The following is a 24,371-nucleotide window of genomic DNA, read 5'->3' on the forward strand; positions in this document are numbered from 1 at the left end:
GCTGCATTGGTGGCAATACATTATTTACACTGTAGAAAACCCTTCATGTTCCTTGCCATTCTAAGTGAAACCACTATATTTAAACTGCCTTCAGGAAATTCTGGAGATATTGTTCAGTTTTGATAGCCAGACCTTGTGAAGTTGCTCAGTGTTGAGATGATGCTGTTTCATGAGGTGAGACATGCTTGGAGAGGATCAAATGATTGGGTTTGGTAGGATGATAGAAAATTGAAGCAGGCAATGGTCAAACCAAGGGACCTCTTTGACAGAGTTGACAAAAGAACTTACAGATGGCCAGCTAGCACATTGAAAAATGAAATCTAAAGTATGGTACAGTTTTTGTGTGGAAGAGTAAATACTCTGTACCCATCCTCGTGACGTCATGACACATAAGAAGTCCTCACACTAGACAAGAGGAGGAGATACGTCAACATGTAAATTGAAATCACCAAGTGCTAAACAGTTCTTTGGCAGCTAATAAAGCTTCAGTGAGCAGTGAATGATAGGTATGGAGAAATAAGAACATAAGAAAGTGCCATACTGGGTCAGACCAAGGGTCCATCAAGCCCAGCATCCTGTTTCCAACAGTGGCCAATCCAGGCCACAAGAACCTGGCAAGTACCCAAAAACTAAGTCTATTCCATGTAACCATTGCTAATGGCAGTGGCTATTCTCTAAGTGGGGGACTGTATGCTAGGCAAATTCCCCACTTCAATAAAGGGGAGAGCAGATGATATTAAAGATGGGGAACTTCTTTGAGCAGTAATTGTGTCAGGCTTAGGATCCTCTATCTCACTTATCAGTATGTGCATGAGAGAAAACAGAATAACCTGGGAACCATAATTGGTTTAGTAGAACAGAGTCAGAGGCATATAGCCAAGTCGCTGTAGTGCAGAATACATTGGGATGGTGGATTTTAATTAAATCTACCAAAATGTTTAGTTTCTTTCTGATGGATTGTCCACTTATAAGTGATACTGAAACTTTATTAATAGCCATAGAGTGGCACCATCTCGATAGCGTAGCTAATGTATGAGGACATAGCAAGGGCAACAGATTATACCGTGGTAGCTGTGTTGGGAAGGTTGCCGTAGCAGCCGCGGCCAATTACAACAGAAATAGGCTCACCCATGACTGTGTCGGGCTCCAGGCAGATGGAGGCAGTAAGAGGGGAAGCAAACCAGATAGACGAGCATGCAGGCATGCATGAATCTCACACGAAGAAGTGCTCAAAGGAGCATAATCCTTTGTTGTGCTCCTTCACATACACAATAAAGGCATGCAACACTCTGGCGCACCATCCATGTGGGCAGTTTATCACCGGGGCCTCCTGGATGTCATCGGGGGTGGGTGGGGCCAGGGTTGCATCAGCAGCTGGCAGTGATGAAGCAGCAAATCGCACCTTAGTATAAGTTAAATATATGATGGAAGGTTTTGTACTTCACCTTATTAGGGCGCTGATTCATCCTGTTAATCAAGGACAGAAAAGAGACTACATTAGGAATTAGTAGAGGACTTTTGCACTCTAAGAAAGCAGGGAAACAAAAGGGGTTGTTTATCAAGACAGGACAGGGGGGTGCACAGACTTGGCTTCTCTTAAGGAAAATTATTTTTGTGCTGAGCTCTCTAAGAATCTGCTTCTGGTAGAATCGGCCATTGCCTCAATAAAGATTCTTAAAAGCAGGAAGGGGGAGTCTGCTCTCATTGCTTATTTTGGGGGTCAGGAGTGAACTTGACCTGGGCGGGCTCAAAAAAAGAACCATTTTTCCTCTCCAGTTCTCTTCTTGGTCACCTCATCTGGATTCTCTGCAGGTCGTGATAACCAATTAATTTATAATAATATCTATGGATTACTCTTGCTTACCTGGTAAGTGGCATCATAGCCTGCAGTTTTCTCTAGCACCAGTCTGGCTACTGCAGATCAGCATCTCTGAAATTATGCATAGAAAAAAGTGAATTAAAGTTCATGGCCAGAACATACTTTCTGCTCAGATTTATGCAGGCTCTGGTGTGCATATTGGAGGGTTTCCTCTTAAAGAGATTAAATCAATCTTGCAATCTATATTCCAGAATCCGTATCTCACGGGGAGGATCATTTTCTGAAGCAGGTGTAAATCAATACATCTAAAGTTACACTTGTATTTTATAAACTGGTGGCGGCAGTTGTACAGGTTATAAAACACTGTGCATCTCCGCCCCCAAAGTGCGTAGGTGCCACTAGTCACTGTATGCACATTTTTTTTTATCATGCAGGGACCTGCATGGTTTTTGTAAAATAGGCGCACACAAGTGCGTGCATATATTGTGCACGGGAAATAACTGTGACCTTTTGCCTGTAATTATTTTTCCTTATAGATATTTGATATTGCGCTTTCTACCAACAAACGGTCACAAGTCGGATTACAAACAAAAGTTAATTACAGTTGCAGTTGACAGCACAGATTTAAAGACCAGCAAGAGTAGACGTGAGGTGGGGTGATTGTGATTCTTTGGCTTGTAGCAGGAATTGTCTCAGACGTGTGGAACAAGAATGGGGATCAGTGAGAGATGCAGTGTTTGCGCAGCTGCAGCTGTTTTGTGATGCATGCATGCGCTCCGCTTTAGGAAATCTTTTAGTCACTAGTTTGCCAACACCTCCGTCTGTTCACCCAGTTCAGTTGGAGCAGGAGTAGGCCTGGTTTTCAGGACATTCCCAAGAAATATGCTTGAGGTAGACCTGCACGCAGTGGAGGCAGGGCATGCAAACGTACCTCGTGCATATTCATTATGGATATCCCGAGAACCCAGACTTGCTTGTGGCACTCCAGGACTGCAGTTGCCTACCCTTGACTTGAGCCCTCCCCCCCCAACCACTTAACCCGGACCTCCCATCCGATATCTGCAGACAGAAGAGAAATGCTATTTCATTTCTGCAACTCAACTAGCAGGTGCAGAAACATGCGTGTTAAGTTGCACATCAGGATGAAATCGCTGTGCAGGGCCGGTGCTTCCATTAGGCAAACTAGGCGGTCGTCTAGAGCACCAAAATCTAGGGGGGGGGGGGCGGCAAAGTCCTGCTAGCGCAAGGCACGGAGGGTTTCTGTACCCAAAGCAATGCTGCCAAAGAAGGGAACACTGTGCTGGAGCTGCCACCAGTAGGTAAGTTGGGGGAGGGAGGTGCATGAGTATCTGGTGCTCAGCCTGAGGCACCAGATGCTCTTCCATGTGTCCTGTTGCTGTGCATGCTTTTCCTCCCTTGATCTAACCCCACCCTTTTTTCCCACACTGAAATGGTGCACATACGTTTGCCCGCATTGAGGTGGGGGGGGGAGGGGGTGTAGTTTCCAAAACACGTTTATCTGCGTAAAAACCTTTGAGAATTGTTCTCTCCGTGCGTAAGGGGGGAAAAAGCTGGTACATTGGGCCCAGAATCTACCTGCATGAGCCTCAGCTGCCCAGGCCAGATCTATTCCAAAATGCTGGTCATAGCTTTAATGCAGCTCAGCCGCAACGAAGGTCTGCAACGTTCGTTTTTGTTGATTTATTATTGATTGTTTTCACACGACACTGGTCCTGCAGTCAGACCAAAGCAAAGCCTTTTATTCGTACGAGTTGAGCCGAATGGGCAAAGAATTGCTTTCTCCTTGCTGGAGGCCAAATTAAACAGGAACCCTGCAAGGAAGAGCTTTGCCTTCACCCACATCGAGGGGTGGCCTATAGGAGACCCGTATCGCATGACATGGCCTGTCAGCCTGTTTTCTGCGGTCGGTCCCGCATCCGCAGATGGCTTTCTCTTTTTGGGCAGGTGAAAACCCATTCTGGGCCTTCCCCGATTCCCATCGGATCCTTTTAGCTGTTTGCCAGAGAAAGTGCTATTCCAGAGCCTCCAAGTCCGGGGCTGGGAAACTCGTCCTCCTGCCACTACACATCCCCCGTAGGCGAGGCGAGTGGGCCGGGACCAGGCTCCCTACATATTTCCTTTGTGATAATGATTGTGGCCACCCTCTACCACCTGGGAGAGCCCCTGCTTGTTCCACCTGAAACCTTAGCCGGCGTGTTAAGGATGCCCCGAGGGCATTCAGCAATGCGCTGTGAGTCTGCTCTTGCCGGGACTTGTGGCTCTGCTGATCTTCATTAGCTGTCAGCTAGCAGGGGACTGCAGGTCCCCAGACCCTGCAGGGGATCTCTGCACTGTGCTTGCTTGTGTTTTTTCAGGAGGCCCGGCCTACAGGAGAGATGACATGGGCACTTTAAAAATCTAAAACTTGTGACTCTGTTCATTCAGGATTTTTTTTCCTAACCATCCGAAGCAGGAGAAATGCCCTTTCAATTAGTTTGGTTCTGATTATGCAATTATAGCAATACTGTGTTAAATTTGCTGTAAACTGAGATCAAAATATGCCAGTGTGACTCGACAAGACAAAGCTCGGTTTCCTCTGTATATGGCATTATCAGTTTAAACTGATTTTCACCTTAATTTCAGAAAAGAAGCTGCAGGAGAGATGGGAGATGCTGGGAGAGCAGAGAAGGAAGTGGGGAGAAAAGGAAAGAGAGGAGACACTGGGATAGGGGAAGGATGGAGAGCGGAAGGAGAGAGGGAGATGCTGAGGAGGGGGGGGGATGCGGGGGGGGGGGAAGAGCTCATTCAAATTTTCAATCAAGCAGTCCCAATGATTGTTCAAGTTTTGTAGCTCTTTACATAACAAGTTTGGGATCCTGTCCACCGAAATAAACGGATATTTACCCAGGAAAATGATGTCTTTTTTTTTTTTCCTCCCTGATTTTCCCCCGTTTTTGTTCTTGTTGTAATAAACATTGATAAATTCCTGGGAAAAATACGATGAAAACTGAAAATGAAGGTCCCTGGGCAGAGTGCAAGGGAAGAATAAGTAATGAGTGACCTAGCTGAAGAGATCATAGGAATCGTGGTGAGAACTTATTTGCCCCTTGGGTCAGCTTCGCGCTCGCCATGACAGGAAATGAACCTTGTCCTTCAGGCCACGCTACCTTAGGTATGATCTCAATTTCTCAGAGCCGGTTTTTTTGGGTCTAGCCTGTGGAGCGATTAAAGAGTGAGATTTGGGGGCTGCTGGAACAAAAGGCAAACTGGGCAGCATGAAACATTGGAAGTCCTAACAGAAACGCAGGCAGCCTTACAGCCAGCTCTGTTCAGCCGGCTTCAAGCACAGCAATAAGAAAAGGTCCGAGTGGAAAAGCAGGTGCTCATGTTAATTCTGTCTGCCTGGCCGGCTACGTTGGGGGGACCTCGGAGACCAGAAAGATATTCAGTCAGAGACCATGCCAGCATTGGTAGCTATTTAATGCAAAGCGTTGTGGTTATGTATGGGAAGGGAGGTGGTGAACTAAGTGAGGAATTTGTGTGCTCATCTACCTAAGATAAACAGAGTAGAAAAGATGCAGATGCCAAATATTGTCTTGGATAAGGAGAGAGGTCTTGCCAATGGTCATGCTCTATGGCTGGCAGCTGGGAGATATTCTGTGCTGTGCGGACAGGAATAACTGAGCAGATTGGATGAGCCGAGTGGTCTTTTTCAGCCGTCATCTGTCTTATCATGGTAGAGGTTGCCATTGCTCTAGTAGGTCTTGGGTATTTTCACTGATTGCAATGTTTGTGATTTCTGGCTTGTACAATGGGGATTGTTTTATTTAGGAGGTTTGTACAAGTCTGTTTGTCCTTTTAATCTTCATTAATATTCCTCGATGTTATATTGCTTTATGCATGGCACTGCCTTATTTTAGTTTGCGGTTTCCCACCTTGTATGGGTTTGCACTTCAAAAGGCAGAACATAAACTTGTAAATTAAATTAAATTTAAGGCAAGTCATGAGTATTCTTATTTGGCAAAACTCACGCCACCTTTAGTCATCTTTCCTTTTATCCCATCAACTTTGCAAATACGGTTCCCAGCATCCTGCTAGTTTGCCTGCTGCGGAAACAGAGTCACCGAGGTGAGTGAGTCGGAAGGAGCTGGCACGCTTCTGGACTTTATCTCTGTGTACAAAAAGAAAGGCGCACACATTCTCGACAGTAGGAGCAACTTTCTTCCTTTCCCCTGCCATCTCTTCCTCTTGTAGCCATTGGTGTCCTTTCCTTTTCGGAGTAATTCCCCTATGTCAAATTATCATTGTATTACCCATCCGGACAGCAAGCTGAATGCTCCATGGTAACAGGAATCTGCACAGAAAAAAATAATATCGTCCATACTGCCTTCTCGAACAATCCAGTAAATGGAAGTATATGATGTAGCCGGAGTCCAGACGAGGGAACTTGAAAGGTTTTCAAAGCAAATTATAGTGGCACAGAACCCTATACTTTGTATGACTGTAGCTTGCTATGGAAGATGGCTCGGCTTTTGTTTTGGTTGAATAGGGGCCGCAGGAGGGTGGCATCAGCTGCTGCTTTGGTTTATCTCATCAAAGTAATTTTCCTTTGCTCTTCATTCTGACTAAATGCAGCACTTCTAAGATGCAGAGCCTCTTGTCTCTTAGGCAGTGGCTAGCAGAGAACCACGGAACATGAAAACACAGAAAGGGGGGTAATTTTGTGATAGCCCGCATAACAAAGACGGCAGATACGCACATAAGTCACACCAGTATTGTTTCAAAGAGAACTCATGCGTATCTTTGCTTTGAAAATTATCCTTTCAAAACTATCCACTCACAATTACAAATGCTAATTTGTGCATCAAGAAACTTTTGAGGAAATGTATATGCACATACTTCTGAAAATCTGGACAAACCAAGCCATTTATTAGAAAAAAAAAAATCACTCATCAAAAGTAAATGTTAAGTTTTCTTTTTAAATTGCCCCTTCTGGGAATATAGAACCGATGCAGGACTTGGAGGCTTCCGCTGAATCGCTTGGTTGAGCGAGGTGCCTTCTTCCTCTCCTCAGGAGTCCTCTTCCTCCTGCCAGAAGAACAGCCTATCATGGCAAGGCCGAGAGAGAAAAAAGACAATGTGCCACGGAGAAAGCCGACCCTAGGAAGCACAAAGGAAGACATAAGCTGGTAAGCGCAAAAGGGACCATCTCTTCCACCTGCTGGCGGAGAAGCAGGACTGGAGGAGTCTGGCTCTGTAGAGAGAATGCTGCATGGTCTATGTACAAATCACAGAAGATGTAACTGAACCAGAGGGCTACGGAATGAAACTGGAAAACTATAATGCACAGAAGGGAAAAGAAAGACAATGTAGCAGAAGATCGGGGAGGTTGTGGCCCCATCGTGAACGACATTCACTCTGCACACAAACAGTTATGTGCTTTTCTTTTCCCTGCAGTGTGGGCAACTGTGTCCAGATGACAGAAATGAAACTACAGAAAACAAAGATGTGAGGAGTAGTTTGAAATCCAAACTTATCAGGTAACATGTCAGGGAGAGATGTGCATTCGTTTTTCCCGAATTAGGCGATTTTGTTGAAATTGCCTAATTCGGTATGGTTCGGGGGAACTGAAAAACGAATGGAAATTTTTCCGAAATTTCAGAAAAATTCATTTTTCGGGTTAGTGCGCACTAACTTTGACCAAAATCGGGGCACCCCGAAAAAAAAACAAACCACAGGAAAAACGAAATTTCCTGCGGGGGGGGGGGGGGGGGACCCTGAAACGAAGCCCGACACAATACAAAAACACGATGGTGCTGAAAATGTTAAACAAAGATCACAGTTTCCTTATTTCGGTATCGCATATTTATTGGTGATTCATTCAGTTGTAGTTCCAAGGACATTATCACTGTGTCAAATTTCAAAAGCTGCGGTCACACAGCGCACACGCGCATAATGAACAAGGAGGGGAACAGCAGACGCGCAGCGTTTAAAGCCTTTGGTGGCAGCATAACCACAACAGAATACCCGATAACATCAGCTTGCCAGACAGACGCGCCACGAGAGGGTGCATTTTCCACCACACCACAGTCGCCGTGCTGGACAGTGAGAGACGCGCTAAGCAGAACAGGGCGGCGTTTCAAGAGTGCCACCGTTAATTAATTAATAAATAAATAAATAAATAAATAATACTTGCCTAAGGTATTACCCTTTATTTTAATGCTAATAAAATCTTTTCTCGGTGTGTTGACGCTTTTTTTCCACGTTCTTTCTTATGCAGTCGGTCCACATAAATGTTTGAAGGCAGAGTCAAATAAAGCCATGAGCCGACTGAAGTATGGGAAGAATTATTGGCTTTGTAGCCTTACACTGCACTTGGTGTCATGTCGTGAGCATGTTCTGTCTGCTTCCTCCAGCCCATTCCAGATGTTACTGATGTTGTAAGAGTGGCTTTGCACGTCCAAAGAGAGAGGTTGATGGGCCTCCTGTATGTTGTGTGAAAGCTGATGATGTAGCACCCACCGGAGAGCGGGAATAGAGCTTCTGTAAAAGGGGACTTTATTTCGGGCCGCTGAGATGCATGGGATCTCTTGGCTGCGTTTTTCAAAGTCGGGGTATCATCATTTTTGGTCACCTGCAGCAACAATTACATTTTTTTTTTCTCAAAATGTTTTCTAAATCCCGAGTGGGGAGGGGAGGGGAGGTGAACCTGCCCCCTCTTTACTGGAGTGGAATATCCTTCTGCTCCGAGGTTCCTTTCCTGACTTGGGCACGCTCGGAGATCATACACGTCAAGGAGACGACGGGGCAGCGCCTTCCCAGTGCGCTTGCGTGACGAGTGCATGGGAGATGTGACTCGGCAGCTTCTGTGCGCTATAAAACACAAGTTTTATTAAACATAGGAAAAGGCACAGAAGCACAAGACTGAAAGAAGGGGGGATCTCAAGGTGCAGGAATGGGGAAGAGGAGGCGGATTCGAAAAGGCAGGGAGGGATTTTGGAGGCCTAAGCAAGGGGAATATGAACTCTTTAAGATTAATCCTCACCCCGAGGCACTGATGTTAACTTTGTCTTGCAGTGTTTGCTATGTCTTTAATAGAAATCATTTGGGACCTCTGCAGGTGAAAAGTTTGGCATATCTTCAGTTGAAATGCAGAAATGTGTCCTCGTAGCGCTAGATAGGCAAAGCAGAGATACATATGAAGATTACAGCTCCTTTCGTCTTCGGGTACGTGCTGGCGCTTCAGGCACTCATTGCAGATATGCAGATAAAATTCTTCTGCTTTTCTCAGCTCGTAGAAAGTTCAGAATTGTACTTCTTTACCACAGCCTCTCTGACTGCATTTTATTCTGCTGTAATTACACGATGCATATCATAAAGGTGATATGGGGGGGGGGGGGGGGTGGAGATAGGAAGAGCATTTCGTGGTGCCTTCGTGCAGCAAGGTTGTTTTAGGCCATTTCCACATATCATCTGCTCTTCCTTATATTAATCCTCTTCCTTGGCCTCATTACTTTTGTGGAGGTCACAGAAGAACAGGGGAATAATTGAATTCTGTTAGTGAGTGATGACTGATGGAAGGACCTGGGCAGGATGAGGGTGGTCCGGTGCCCAGTGGCAGGTGCCACAAAGGATCATCTAGCTGTCCCATCTTAGCAGGAAAGCTGAAGAATGACTGGAGGTGCTCTTCTGTTGTCCCTCCAGACCAGGACACTTGAAGGATCTGTGGGAGGAAGCTGATAAGCTTTCCATTGCATAGTAGTGTGCATTTGTTTTGTGGGAACCTTAATTAGCTGTACTTGAACTGGGAAATAGTCCCTGGCTGTGAGAGGGGAGGCCTCCTCCATGCTAACTGGGCCTTGCACTGTGTGCCGGTTAGTGTGGGGGAACGTGGCATGCACAGGCCCGAATTCCCTTTTACCATGCACCGGTTCTGCATCTCGCTAGGTCAGTGACTTGAGCCGCTAATCACGCTTTTAGCGTGGGCACTGAAAGTTCTTTCAAATGGCCCCATAACCGCGGCCCAACCCCTGCTCAGCCACTCCCTGCGTGTATCCTCCCGTTGCTGGACAAGGGTAATCGGGGCTCTCGCTTGCCACGGTCGCCCAGGTCACTGGCCAGTGGCTTTTCTGCGGGACGTTCTATGTTGCTGGCCCTCGGCGCCCTGCGTATAAGGTAGGTAAATACTTCCTGCTTCAGACACTGCAGATGAATCACTAAAAAAAAAAAAAGAGTAGGAAGCTGTAATTTCAGGAATTAGGCTGCTTTTGTTTTCCCTGCTTGCAGTGTCCGATTCTGCCGAAGGTGCCCAGGCATGTGGGGAGTCACCAGTGTCGAAAAGAATGCTGACTCCCCCCCGAGGCAAAACTCAAGGCAGCTCTTTCAGAATGATGACCCCCCCGGGTGGGAGGGGCTTATATCATCAAATAATCCTGGCTCAGAGCTGACAAGCCATAACCCGGGGGCACCGTGCGGATTTTCCCTGCATAGCAGGAATTTTCAGATACTTAGAGGCCTGATTTTTCTGCGTTGTGCTTCGTATCAGGAAGGAATATTTCTGTTTTGGAATATATATATATTTTCTCTTTTGAAGTTGCACCACACTTTTTCATCTGCTGGTGTGATCTGAGGGGACCGTAATTCGTTTGTAACTGCCTTAACGAGCTTATTTTATATGTATTTGTTTGCAGCAGTCGCTGCTCCCGACCTGGTATAGATGCAGGGTTATTTCATAGTTGCTGTTTTTCTGCCTAAGGGTCAGATTTAATCCTCGAGGAAAAGGCCCACCACAAAAAAAAAAAAAGATAAAATAAAGTAGACTTGCAGAGAATCTTTCTCTTGGTTTCCTTTTGGGGCTGACTGTATACATGGGGGTAGAATTGGTTTCTTTTATCTAATGCCATGAAAATTTCACATGGGTCCAGATAAAGCCCGGCAGGAGCAGCAGAAGAAGAGACCCAGTGAAGGAGATTTTTTTTTTGAAAAACATGGGGCAATGGCCGTGGCACAAAAGTGCTCTCCTTTATTTATTTATTTTGAAAACATAACAAAAATTCTAAATAAATTTTGTTCAGAAGAGAAGTGAGAGCTATTTAACAAAGGCAAGCTAGGAGTCGGTACAGCAGAGAACAAGATAAATTGGTTCATTTCCCAAAAATTCAAATGTTACTTCTTGCTTCAGAGCACTGAGGGTAGCTAGATTAGTAAAAAAATGCCAATTTTCGGAATTGGGTAGAACCACAATATTAGTTCTGTTTGAATAGATTATAGTAAGGTTTGTTAAAGTGTGCATGCTTGTGTTAATGCCCCTCCCGCTGTGATGTCAGGGTGAAAACATATGCGACAAATAACCAGTCATGGGTATCGCTTACTTCGTGCATGGATTGCACCACATTATACGAGGGGCAGTTTGTAAATACTGTACCCACAGGGCTGCAAACTAATTGTATGTATTATTTATTTATCTAGCAAGATTCATAGCCCACCTTACTACTATCTAAACACTTGTGCAAGGCAGGTAACAAGTTGAAACAGCAACAGAACAATAAAATATACAAACAACATAAAATCAACACAACAAAAAATGCTTCGCTGAATAAAAATGCCTTTATATCGTTCCTGAAGCCCTTGAAATCAGTCTGCTGCTGCAGTCCTGTAGGAAGGCTATTCCAGAGGGTGGTGGCAACCAATGACTGCGGCTGCGCTGGAGCCTGGAATGGTCAGTAGTCCTTATCCTGAAGAACAAAACAAGTGGGGTGGTTCACATAAAAATAGCAATCTCCATAGATACATTGGTGCATCAATGTCAAAATCTTAAATTTAGCCCTTTGCTTGATTGGCAGCCAGTGAAGATCTCACAACACTGGAGAAATATGATCTTTTAGACCACTACCAGTCGAGCTGCTGCATTTTGCAACAATTGTAAGGCATGCACATGACCCTCAGGAACTTAAAATAAGGGGCATCACGATAGCCCATGACTGATAAGACAAAGAAATGAATCATAGTCTTAAAATCTTGAATTTTCAAAATAAATTTCAGGCAATGCAATTTATGCATTCTAAAAAAACCCCATTCCTGACCACCTGTAAGCTAAAAGACATGAAATAATTCCCAAATCCCGTACCAACTCACAGGGCAATCTTAAAACCCTCTACTGCCTTCCTAACTATAACTGGTAAAATTTCCATTTTTGCTATATTCAAAATTAGCTCATTCTGTTTCCACCATGAATTAACCGCTTCCCGCGAGGTAGAAATTAACCTAACAGCCTCATCCAAAGTGGAATGGACCGGAAACTTCCGTTTTGAAAATTCGGGCTGGTGGGGGGATTGCAGGTACCATGTACACTGGGGGGAAAAGATTACATAGGGATTTCAGAACGAAATTCCCGCATGCGCTTTCCCATCCCCCCAACCTAACTCGTCCCTTTTATCCCAGGGTATAAGTCCATGCGCCGTGGACGGCACGCATTCGTTTATGTGCTCTGGGAGGCTTGGAAACGGTGGCATGAGAAGGAAATTTTTAAATCACATTTTTTTCTTGGATAAACATGTCTTTTACCATATCAGAATATCTGAGGTTTGCTTGCACAGCGTGCAGACTCACAATTGCTCACTAGATTGTGCCAAGGATAAATTCGTTTCAGTTATCTCTTCGGGTCAGATTTTGAGAGAACAACCTCTTTTTAAAAAGAGCATATCAGTTAGCCAGATCTCTGTTAAAACAAATTCCTATTCTCGCAACCCTCTCTCTCTTCCCCCCCCCCTTGCACCCCTAAAACTCAAGTTCATTTGCTTGCACGATTTTGAAACATCTTACGAGCTTTGCCCGCAGCTTATGTTTTCAGCACTGAAAGAAAGCGGTCCGTAAATTGCACCAAACCAAACCGTTGCCTGGAACTTGGATTAGCCTGACCACTGCCTACTGCAGGTGTAGGACCTTGGATGTGCCTGGACCTTGGATACGCCTGACTGCTGCCTGCCTACAGGTGCGGCTGGCAGTGCGAAGGTTCCACCCAAGGCTCGCATCTGGTGCTCGGGGGACGGTCTTCAAACAGCCCCCGGGCACTTTTACTGTGCGAGCTCGCTGCTGATTTACAAAGAGAACCCACGCAGGTTCTTTCACAGTGGGAGAGCTAAAAGTGCCCAGGTACTGTTGCACCTGCTGTTTGGTGCGGGCAGCAAATTTAGTTTATGAAGTTAAGAATCATGCTTGCTGTTTTACTCCCCCGACCTAAAGACACCCATGGGAGTGCCACATTTTAACCTGACTTGGGATGCACGTGCTTCTTATTTAGCTTAGTCACTACTTAGCCGGGTAAATGACTTTGAAGATTGTCCTTCACATGTCTTCATCAATTAATGAGTTCCTATGCCAGGGAAGGTTTCTTTTTCAATCACTTTGCCCCCTGATTGCAAAGATGACCCCTTTTTCTTTCAGATCTGACCTCAGTCGGGGGCTGGCCTCTTCTGCACTGAAGAAAAACCTGTGCATGTTAGCGCCTGTTCTGAGGCTTTGATATCTCCGACCCTGAGCATCGTGCAATTTTTATATCCTTTCAGAAGACAGATGGTATTTTTAAGATGGAGGAGATAAACAGAGACTGTAGCTCTTGTCATGTCTCAGCACATGCACACCTTCTCCTGGCTAAGCAAGTTAATCTTGAGGCATCCCCTGTGTGCAGTAGTTAGCTAGCATAGATTATTTAAGTTCATTCTGCTGCCTTGAGTTACAAATTCTGATCCAATAATTTTTAAGAAAGTGTATTTTTTATTGTTGGGGTGGGGGGGGGATGCAAAACATGCAGTATTAAGAATATTTTAGATTCAGGCACCCTCCTTTGGTATCTGGTGCTGAAATATAAGTGGAAGAAGAGAATAGTGGTTGAATCGTTTTGGAAGCTTTCTGCTAGGTGTTCAACATCCAGCTACCCGGTGATTCCCTCCTAAGCCAGTGGCTTGGCACGTCCCCGGTAGACTGAACAGACGCCAGTCAGCGTTCTTCTTTTTAAGGGTACGTGGCGTTCTGTTTCCGAGTTTTAGCTACACAGGCCTGCAGGGAATATTTCAGCACAGCCAGCGTGTTCTGTTGACTGGGTAGAGGGTGCTTCCTTAAAAATGAAATCTCAAACTGCGTATTTCCTGCAAAAAAAAAGGGATGAAATCATATCCGTGTCCTATGCATTTTACAGCAAACTTTATAGTGCAAATATTTTGTCAAGCTAATGATAGAATATAGCAGGAGAATCACTTTGCGCAAACTCTAATCAAGAGATAATTAATGTGTGAAAGAACAGCAAGTGGCCCATTGTTGCCTTGGGAATGATTTTATTACTTCTTTGTAAGTGTAGCCTTTCACTTTTTGCTTGGCTTTGGAAGATTGCATAGGTCCCATAAGTCTGTTTTCTAGGCCTCACTATCCACGGTGCTGGAGGCTGATTGCGCAGCAGGAGATTTTCCTTATGCATCTGTGTGGCACTGTGTGCGTTTGGTAGAAATGAGGATGAAGGCCTTGGCTAAAAGTGGCAATCGTGACTTTGTAGACGTCAGCGCCATGAGAACTGGACACTGCAGTGCTTGAGTTGCTTGTGAGCGCCTCTAGATAGCAGGCAGCGGAGACAAATGGGGTTTGAGGCTGCTGTTCAGAGACAGAATACCTTACATTGAGACAGCCCAGAGCAAGACTTCTCTGCCATTGCCTTGGATTCATGCCTCTCAAAGAAAAAAAAAAGATTCATTCCAACCTTTGTTTCAAAGCTTCTTGGCCCAGGCATAACATTTCACTCTTCACTTTGGGTTATTGGCACAGAAAGTCTGTTCGCATCATTGCCCTTTTGGCTTGCAACTGTATGATCGCTGTGAAGACGTGGACCTCAAAGCATCAGAACTTTTCACTGCAGTTTGTAGGTTGGGCTTTCAAAACATGCTACAAGAATCGTGCCCAGGAGCCTCATGCTTAGTAAAAAAAAAAAAAGTACGCATCTCCCATCTGAAATGTCATCCACGCCCGTGGCTTACCTCTTGACAGTCTTTAATGTTGTTATTTATTGTCGAGCAGAATGCCGGCATAATCTTGTCCTGCTGCACCCCATGTTATCTGCACCTGCTGAAGAGCTTCTGCCTTGTTAAACAATGCGTGGGATAGATCGCCTAAGTAGAGAAGGAGGAGAGTCCAGAAGGTCCTTGCAATGGTGCACTCTCGTGTTATCCTTGAGATTACATTTTGAAGTGTCTACATTTTAGAGCATGCATGCATGCTGGCTGTTTTTATTCAGTCAGTAATAAAGTGAATTTATTGGATAATGTATTGATTTGGTTTAGTTGTGTGTTTATGTACCTGTACTAATCAGGTGCTTCTTTTACTGGGGTTTTAAGTGCATTGAGTCATTCTGGGCATCTGTTTTGTATTTCTAAATAGAAAATCTTACATGACTACATTTTTTTTTCAGCAAAGCATGCTCCTGCAGTGCCTTAAAGCTAACATATCTTTATTTAATTTTTGGGAATTTACTAATGACTGGCCTTATGGTATAGCATTCAATCTGTAGAGTCACTGAGTGAGAATTTTGTAACTTTCGGGTATCATTATGGTGAAATTCTGGCATTTAAGAGGGTGTTGCTATTGAGATTTATGGAGATCATGAAATTGAAGTCCATGGAGGTGAATGATGTGGATTAGAGAAGTTTCCCAACCCAGTCCTGGAGGCATGCCTAACCAGTCTGGTTTTCAGAATAGCGACAATGAATATGTGTAAAACTAATTTGCATACATTGGACTTCCAATATATGCAAACATATCCCATGAATGTTAATTATAATTATCCTAAAAAATCAGACCAGCTAGGTTTGCCTCCAGGACTGAACTGGGACACGCTGGTTTAAAGGTCAACTTTTCTTTTCTACAGTATATATTATTTCTTATCAATAAAACAAAGAATAAAATATTTCTTTGCATGCATAGGCTAGCTCCACCATGGTTAGAAAACAAAAATGCAATCATTCAAGAAAAAGAAAATATACATGTTTGTATAATCTAAATCAGGAGTTCCCAAATCCAGTTCTTGAAAGCTGCAATCCAGATCGTTTTTCTTGGATTTTCACAATGAACATGCATGAAGTCTATTTGTGTATAAGGGAGGCAGTGTATGCAAATAGATGTCATGCATATTTATTGTGGAGCCCTCTAAGACTAGATTTGTAAGTCCAAACTTATAGAAATCACAGCAAGGAAAATGTCATTTGAAATGACAGATACCAGCGTGTCCGTGAAGCGTTAGGCCAGCGCACCCAGGATACTGTATAGCGCTCTATACAGTAAAATGGGTTGCGCAGGCCTAACGCTTCACAGACGCTTCTTAGACGCAGCTTGCATTTGCAAGCTATTTACATACAGGATCGAGCGGTAGGTGAGCTGGATTGTGCGTGTGGCAACCGCGGGTGCGCCCGGCACTAATGCAGCTCTTCCTACCGCTCCTTACTGTATCGGCCTGTAGGTAGGTAGGTGTCCTTTTATTCAGGCATCTGGGTAGAGCCCCATGGTGATATTTAATGCACAAAGCTCACCCAGCAGCTATCCAGGAATCCTAGTGGAGGGTCCCCAACTTCACAGCAAAAATCCTACCTTAGGTCATCTTCTCCTCAGCCACCCAGCCCGTCCTGGTCCCATAGTTGGAGATGTGGTTGGGGTCTCCTGATCTTGTTCCTTCACCCTTTCATCATTTTTCTGGGGGGACTTCTTGGGGGGGGAAAAGTCAAATGGGATCAAACTACCTGAGCTCCGCCTCCCAGTGGGAAGGAGGGATCCAAAAATCTCCCCATGCTGTTCAGATCCAAAAATACTTAGATACATCTTTTGCCCTCACTGTCTTTCGCAGCAGGACCCATCACTGGTGCTTGGTCCTCTAGGGTTTAGAGTGGCCCTTTCGCCTCAAAAGGGTATCAGGTGTAAAAATCTCTTTCTTCTGTAAATTAGTAAGAGGAGGACCCTCTGGCAGGGAGTGCACGACGAAGTATCACTTCTAAAAGAAACTCTATCTGATTGAAGCTGGGAGGCCTCGCCTGAGTGTAAAACCTAAACATCCTTACTGTTCAAAGGCTTCCTCAAACTGATCCCAAAGAGTTCTAAAATGGCTGGGCTAAATAGAATTGAGGCATCCAATCACAGCCCTCCATGTGGGAGGAGCTGATGGGGGAAGGAGGGCTCATGTTAGAGTAGTGACATCTAGTGGCCAAACCACAGGGGGAGGGGGTTGCCACATAAACAACAAACCTTAAATATTCCCCCAAATAATTTTTACTTCTTATATTTTTCTAAACCTTGCCATCGAAAGGGTGCCTAAGGTGTATCCTTATTACCTGGCGTCTACCCTCACAGAGTCGTCATCTGCCACAAAGAGATAAGATTGTTTTTCTGCTGGAGGGCTCCGGGTCCTTCACGTACAGGAACTGCCCGAGTCTGATTGTCTGCCAGAAACAGTGAGTTCGGCTCCAGAGCTGGGCATTGCTTCAGTAACTGTGGCTTTTGAAGGGAACCCCGATGGTCTTCTGAAACTGGGCAGTGCTGCTGCTTTTGTGGGTTGAGAGATTTTGCCTTCTTTGGTAAGGTCTGGGGGGGGGGGGGGGTACTTAGTGGAGCTGCTGCGTACAGTACTCCGTTAGTACCTCAGCTCTTGGACGAAGGTGGTTAAACCAGAATTTCGTCATAGCCAGTCACAGGCTCCCTGAGTTGAACTCTGTGGTCATCAGTGGATGGAACTGTTAGGCTGATAGTATGGGATTATTGCATTAAAAAAAGAAGGGATTATGTTTAAGGCAGTAATTTCATCAAACCTTTGTTGCTTAAAATTGCACTTACAGAAGTCCATTCACTTAATAAAATGTGGGGTTTTTTTGCCTTTGCAGTGACATCTTTGATGCCATGTTTCCTGTTACACACATAGCTGGAGAAACGGTCATACAGCAAGGTAAACTTTTCCTGAGATAATTTACCTTCCCTCTTCCAAAATAACCATACTGCATCTCAAAGTCTGTCGTCTTATTAACTAACTTATTTTATTTTATTTTTTTAACCATTGTATTGCTTTATGAAATACCCCAAGTCTCTTGTCTTGTATGTTTGTCTTATTAGATTGTAAGCTCTATTGAGCAGGGGCTCTCTTTTTGTACAACGCTGTGTATGTCGTGAGGCGATATAGAAATGCTAAGTTAGTAGTAGTATTCAGAATGCCAGTGAAATAAAATCCACTTCCAGTACAGAGCGCAACAGTATATGGACAAAATCAATAATTATTCGCTGGTCCAACCCAAAGGTATTGCAGCCTCTAACATTGTTTTATTGGTATAAGGTTTGAGAAGCATAATTCAAGGAAGGGCTCCATCACTGTAAATACAGAAACGGTTTAATTCATGCCAGGAAGTGCGGCTTCATCCCGAGCCTGGCCCTCGGCACCTCGAGAACCAAATTAAGAGTAAACCGGGACCAGATTTAAGATGATGACATCCATAGGCAGAGGGCCTGGGTCAAGAGGTGACCTCCTTCCCGTCCCCCTGGAAATCAGAAAACCAGTGCAGGGGGAGTCGCCATTTTGGTTGCCTTCAGAATTTGGTGCACCAGGCACGCGCCTTCATCCGGCCCTGGAGTAAACACAAGAAACAGTAATTGTGAGTCAGTGCATGGTGTGTTTGTACAGTTTTACGAGATTATTCCGTTATGTCCAGTCCTGAAGGGGCACTGCCACGGTTTCTCTGGTAGATGCTGCTGTTTATTTTGTATTTTAAAGATGAACATTAATGGGCTAGTTTTAAAACGAGCTGACGTGCGCCCCTGCACGCACGCATGCATCGCGCGTGAGAGGAGATACACTGGGATCTTTAAATCGTGTGCACACAACTTAAAATAAGCCTACCGCCTGCAAGTATGCTCCTAATTTTAAGAGGTTACTCAAGCAAACCTACTTCGCGTATCTCCCATAGGACTTTGCCAGCTTTAAGGTGCGATTGCCAGCGGATTTTTAAAACACGCTCGTGCGCGGGACATTCCCAGTTTTTCCAGGTAGTTCTTCAGTTTGCCTAGTCAATATCAAGGTCTTCATCCTGCCCCCCCAGTTGACCCGGACCCCTCACCCTACCCTATAAGCCCTAAAACGCTCCTCCTCATGAGCAGATAACAAGCTGATGTGCGCTGTGGCCGCTGGTTTTAAAATCAGGAGTTACGCATGTAACAGTTGGCCCCGCCCATGACCCGCCCCTTTTCCACGGGTATATACGCACATGAATGGTAGGTTTTTAAAACCCGCGTTATTCCCACATGTATGTGGTCCTTTTTGCCCAATCAGTTCTTTGAAAATCGACCTCTAAGTTCTCTTTCTATCTTGCGGCTGACTGTGGAGCAGGTGTCTCAGATACATGCATTGATTTAGTTTGAATTTTTTATTTTTTCCATGTCAGCTGTGTAGTTGTTTACTGTGGGTTCTTGATCAAACCACTGACATTAATACCACCTAAATAGAACATTTTGTGTGAGGAGAAATCCATGGTCTGAAAGTTATATTTGGTGTTTGTGATTCAACCAGGAGGCCATTGACACCTGTAAGGTGTAAATTAAACAGCAACAAAAAGAAATTAAGTAAAATGAATGTTGCATCCAAGGTGCCTGAATCTCCAGTAACAGGCAGGATTAATGAGCCACACAAGTGAGTGACATCATCCAAAGTATTTATTTATTTAAAAGATATCATCAACCTGACAAACAAACATAAAATGGTGCAAATAAAAATAGCATGAGACAAAATGGTTCAGATACTCCTATGGATCCCTAGAGGATAGTAGAGAGCAGAGAGAAAACCCCGGGAAAATATTATGCATCTATTGGAAATGCATTTCCTAGAGTGCTCTGGTTGTGAAGAGGAATATTTACCAGATCTCCCATCAGAACCCTCTTTTCCACATCACCCTAAGGATCTATCCTTTCCAGTTTTGTATAGAGAATTGCTGAGATCATTCCCTTTAATTTAAGATAGTGGATTATATTCTCTTTCTGTTTTGGTTTTGTATTCTACCTTTCCAATCTGCTCAAAGCAACTAACAACACATCCAAATTAAACCATTTAAAATTGAATACGTAATAGCAATATCAAAAACTAACAATAAAAAATCAATCAATTCAATACATATACAAAACAGTAAAGATAAACAATCAATAAATAAGTAATTCATCTAAAAAGCATCAGTAAAATTGTTAATAGCCACCATAACATCAACTCAAGCTAACACAGTAATACCTCTATAGGAGTAACTTTCTCAAACAGTTCAGGTCACTAAGAGATTCCCAACAAAGTTAGTCTCTGTGCATGTGAAGGGGTGAGCCTCTTTGGCTTGGAACAGGGCTGGCTCTTCAACCTTGCCATCAGCACTGAAGTCACCTGGAGCAGGGCCAAGCATCTGGCTCTAAAAGGAAGGGATCACAGAATGGTAAATCAGCCCCTCCGTGCTATTTCTTCTGCTGCTCTTGGGGATCATTACTTGCACTGAAGTCACCGTGGGCGAGCCTAGTGTCTAGATCCTGGAGGTACGCGGAGGAGGCTGCGGGATGATAAACCAGCCCTACCGTGCTGTTTCTGTTGCTGCTGAAGCAGATGATCCCAGGGCATCTCTTTTTGGCTTCCTCAAATACCTCAATGCCCCTAAGGAAGCTAGTGGCAGTGTTTGTCCACTAACTTCTTAAGGATCTGCAGAAAATACAAATTGGTTACCCTACTCTCAAAACATCCTATTGGAAAGAAGGCAGACACCAAATACTGTGTCCAAGAAGCTGCAGGAATCAGAAAGGTCCAGTTGCCACATCAGTCAGTGATTTTTGAATCCACCCTGATGAGACCGCACCTTGAATACTGTATACAGTATTCTGGTCACTGCATCTCAAGAAAGATATAGTTGAGATGGAGAAGGTTCAGAGAAGGGCAACCAAAATGATAAAGGGGATGGAACAGATCCCCTGTGAGGAAAGAAGAGGTTAAGGCTGTTCAGCTTGGAGAAGAGACGGCTGAGGGGGGATATGATAGAGGTCTTTAAAATCATGAGAGGTCTAGAATGGGTAAATGTGAATTGGTTATTTACCCTTTCGGATAATAGAAGGACTAGGGGGGGCACTCCATGAAGTTAGCATGTAGCACATTTAAAACTAATCGGAGAAAATTCTTTTTCACTCAATGCACAATTAAACGCTGGAATTTGTTGCCAAGGGATGTGATTAGTGGAGTTAGTGTAGCTAGGTTTAAAAAAGTTTGGGTAAGTTCTTGGAGGAGAAGTCCATTACCTGCTATTAATCAAGTTGACTTAGAAAATAGCCACTGCTATTACTAGCATCAGTAGCGTGGGATAGATTTAGTTTTTGGGTACTTGCCAGGTACTTGAAGCCTGGATTGGCCACTGTTGGAAACAGGATGCTGGGCTTGATGGACTCTTGGTCTGACCCAGTATGGCAATTTCTTATGTTCTTATGGGCTAAGAGCTACTTGGCTCTTTCTTCTGAAGAATTAAAGACCTTGGTTCTTTAAAAGAAAAATTCCTTTAAAACGCTATGCTTAGCTCTTGCATAGTATTCTACCACATCTTTATGGCCAAGTTTTGTATTCTATCCTGGAAGGGCTTTAGAAGTTTTCTTATATTCTCTCTCCAGAGAAACAGGAGGAGTTTGTTCATTTACTTAACCAAGAAGAGGAGTTGTGGAAAGCAGGTGATGTCTTTGACCTATGATGCTTTTGAGATGGCATTGAAATCCCTTGAAACCTGCAGACTCTCATGACAGTGGGCCTCAGGCCTTGCTGAAGACGTGTAGGATGTACCATGCAGTGGAGAGAATTTTTCGGAGATGAAACTAAAGAGGTTGTGGATCTAATTATAGACCACTCTGTTCAACACTTCTGCTGCCACCTCAGATTCACCCTCCCCATTAGGAGATAGACTTTTTTCCTCTGAGAAGACATTATCCTCCATACACTTGCTCCCATCAGCAACAGAGGTGGAAGCTTCACCCACGCAACCACAAACTCAAAACCTAACATGGCGACCCAGTCAAAACCAGTGACAGATTTTGGAATGGTTCCAGAGCACATGGCCAGAATTCCAGGCCGTATCAGGATTTAAACCATTGGTCCCTAGTAACCTCAGTTTTGTTCTCCATTTTATGAAGGAAGGCTACACATTACATTTATTGAGGATCCCACTAAATCGCCCTGCAAAGGCATCAGTCTGGTCATGCTAGAGAGCCAGTCCTAAGGTTATCAGGTTAATTTTATCCAGGTATATTCAGCGGAATGCATGTGTTTCACTGAATATACAAGCAAAGCGATCTGGGCAGCTTCACCCAGATAACTTACCTACTCCCTGCACTGCTGAATATGGACGTCAAAGGAGACTGGCTCTGGTTCTCAAGGATGCATCTTAGTCACAGGAAGTATCTCAGAGTTGCAGTAGGGAATCATCAGTTCCAGTAACTGCAGCTGCTTTTCGGCCTGACATCAGCCCTGTGTGTATTCATGAAATATCTAGTGGTCATCACAGCATTTCCTTGCAGACTGGGGATTTATGTGTTTCCCTGCTCTTGCGGCTGGCTAGTCGAGGCAGGAGTGAATGAATCCGTGCGCGTTGCGGAGTGAACGAATCCATGCAGGGTTGCCAGGGTTTGTCATAAATTACCCCCAAACCAACCAACTTAACTCAGTTACTTTATGTTTAATTTTTTTTTTTTATTGACAGCATAATTAACAACATACAACACAATACATGTTAACTCTGCTATGCATTGTGTCTGTCATCAACTCAAAAGAATAACAACCTTGTCTTTTATTTATAATTCCCTCCCCTTCCCATTAACCATCCCCCTCAACCCTTAAAGGTAATTCACAAAATGACAACATGTTATCCAGTTACTTATCAAGTATCTCATACATTAATGAGCATCAGCCATTTAGTGCTATACTTGTTCTATGTGTCAGGGATTGATGATATATATCCCAAATGTTGGGGGAAAAAAACCTTCTTCTTTGGAATACTTAGTTTGCCAGCACATTTTTCCATAATGCAGAGGTGGTGAAAGCATTCCTCCATTGATTAATTGTAAGGGGTTGCATGGGCCTCCTATTTAAAAAAATTGATTTATTTGCTTAACAGGAAAGCCTTTCTTAACCAGAATATGTCATATTTGTCTCTATAGATTATTCCTGAGAAGTCATCAAAAAACAGTATTTCCGCTTTTCATGTCAACTTGCTCCCATTGACATTATTAACATAATTTAGCACCTTCTCCCAGAAATGCTTGATAAGGGTAATACGGTCAAAACTGATGATCTAGTGTTTCAGTTTCTGTATTCCATTTAATACGTTTGTCAGTACGAGAGATTCTCATGAACTCGGTTACTTTTTTAATTAGAGGTGGAAGCCCGTCATCGCCCACCCATGCGCCTAGCTTGGTCGTCGCAACGACGACCGTGAGATGGAGGCCATGCAGTCGTGTTGCATGAATCCCGGCCCCTAGGTGTCGCCCTTGAGCGATGACCATGACTCTCTCCCCACCCCCACCGGGCCTCTCACTGAGTTATTTTAAGAATATTGCAAACCAGAGAACTACTCCAACACATCTTTTTCCCACAGTCACAGAGTGGGAGAAAGCTCGTGATGATTCAGTTCCTTGCTGAGTAGTTTGAATAGATAACCAGAGAATGTGTAATAATCTGTCTAGGATTGGAACAAAAGGACATTCCACATTTCAGCCTCTGAAAGCTTTCATGCCCTTCTCATCATTTTATGAAACAGAGATTTCTCAGCTTTCAAACAGAAGCGGGTTTAAAAAAAATGTGTGGTGGTGTTTTTATTTTTTTTAATTGGAAAATATTATTCTGGAAGAAACTAACATCACTTTGTCGTGCATCATAAACCTGATCTGAAAGGATCAGTTGTCTTAGACCACAAAACTGATTATAGTTCCTGTTTTCAAAGACTAAGGTATAGTAAAAAGAATAGGAGAGAAAAAAGGATTATTGTGTTAGAACTGACACTACAAAAAAATATTTAAAATTATTGTGTTATTTATTTTATGGCCCAGAAGTTTCCTCCTGCTCCATTGGTCTTCCAGTTTAATTAGAAGCCGCCTCTGATCTGTCGGGCTGTGGCACCCCGACTCTCTTTATTTGTATCTCCCTCCCGACTCAGCCTAGCCATCACGATGCTAGTCCTTGGCCAAAGGTCGCGCCCCAGGGCTCCTTGCAGAAACCTACAGTCATGCGTCCTAAGTCTGGCCATGAGGTGTCGCTGTTGCATGGTCAACTGGGATTTCCTCTCCCCGGGATGGGGAGGTGTGGGTTCGAGGAGCTGTGAGTTCAGCGTCTGCAGCATCCCCCATTCCCGGCAGGTCCAGTGAGTGGAAAATCTGAGGTGGGAGTTGACCCCGGGGTTCCTCTGCGTGCCAGCCCACAGTACTGCCACTCAGCCACCGGGGCTGAGCCAATAATTGAGTATCTGAGTGCGATTTGCATGATCTAATTAACCATTATTTT

General features: G+C 44.2%; 1 protein-coding gene across 2 annotated transcripts in view; it reads left to right on the forward strand.

Moving 5' to 3' along the window:
• The window catches only part of PRKAR1B (protein kinase cAMP-dependent type I regulatory subunit beta), a 121,491-nt gene that overhangs the window by 47,070 nt on the left and 50,050 nt on the right, over positions 1-24,371 (forward strand). For both annotated transcript variants that reach the window (XM_029576724.1, XM_029576725.1), the window contains exon 5: positions 17,722-17,783. In XM_029576724.1, the coding sequence (XP_029432584.1) occupies positions 17,722-17,783 (62 nt within the window). The remainder of the gene's footprint in view (positions 1-17,721; positions 17,784-24,371) is intronic.

Source organism: Rhinatrema bivittatum, chromosome 14 (genome assembly GCF_901001135.1).
Source record: "Rhinatrema bivittatum chromosome 14, aRhiBiv1.1, whole genome shotgun sequence".
Lineage (NCBI taxonomy): Eukaryota > Metazoa > Chordata > Amphibia > Gymnophiona > Rhinatrematidae > Rhinatrema > Rhinatrema bivittatum.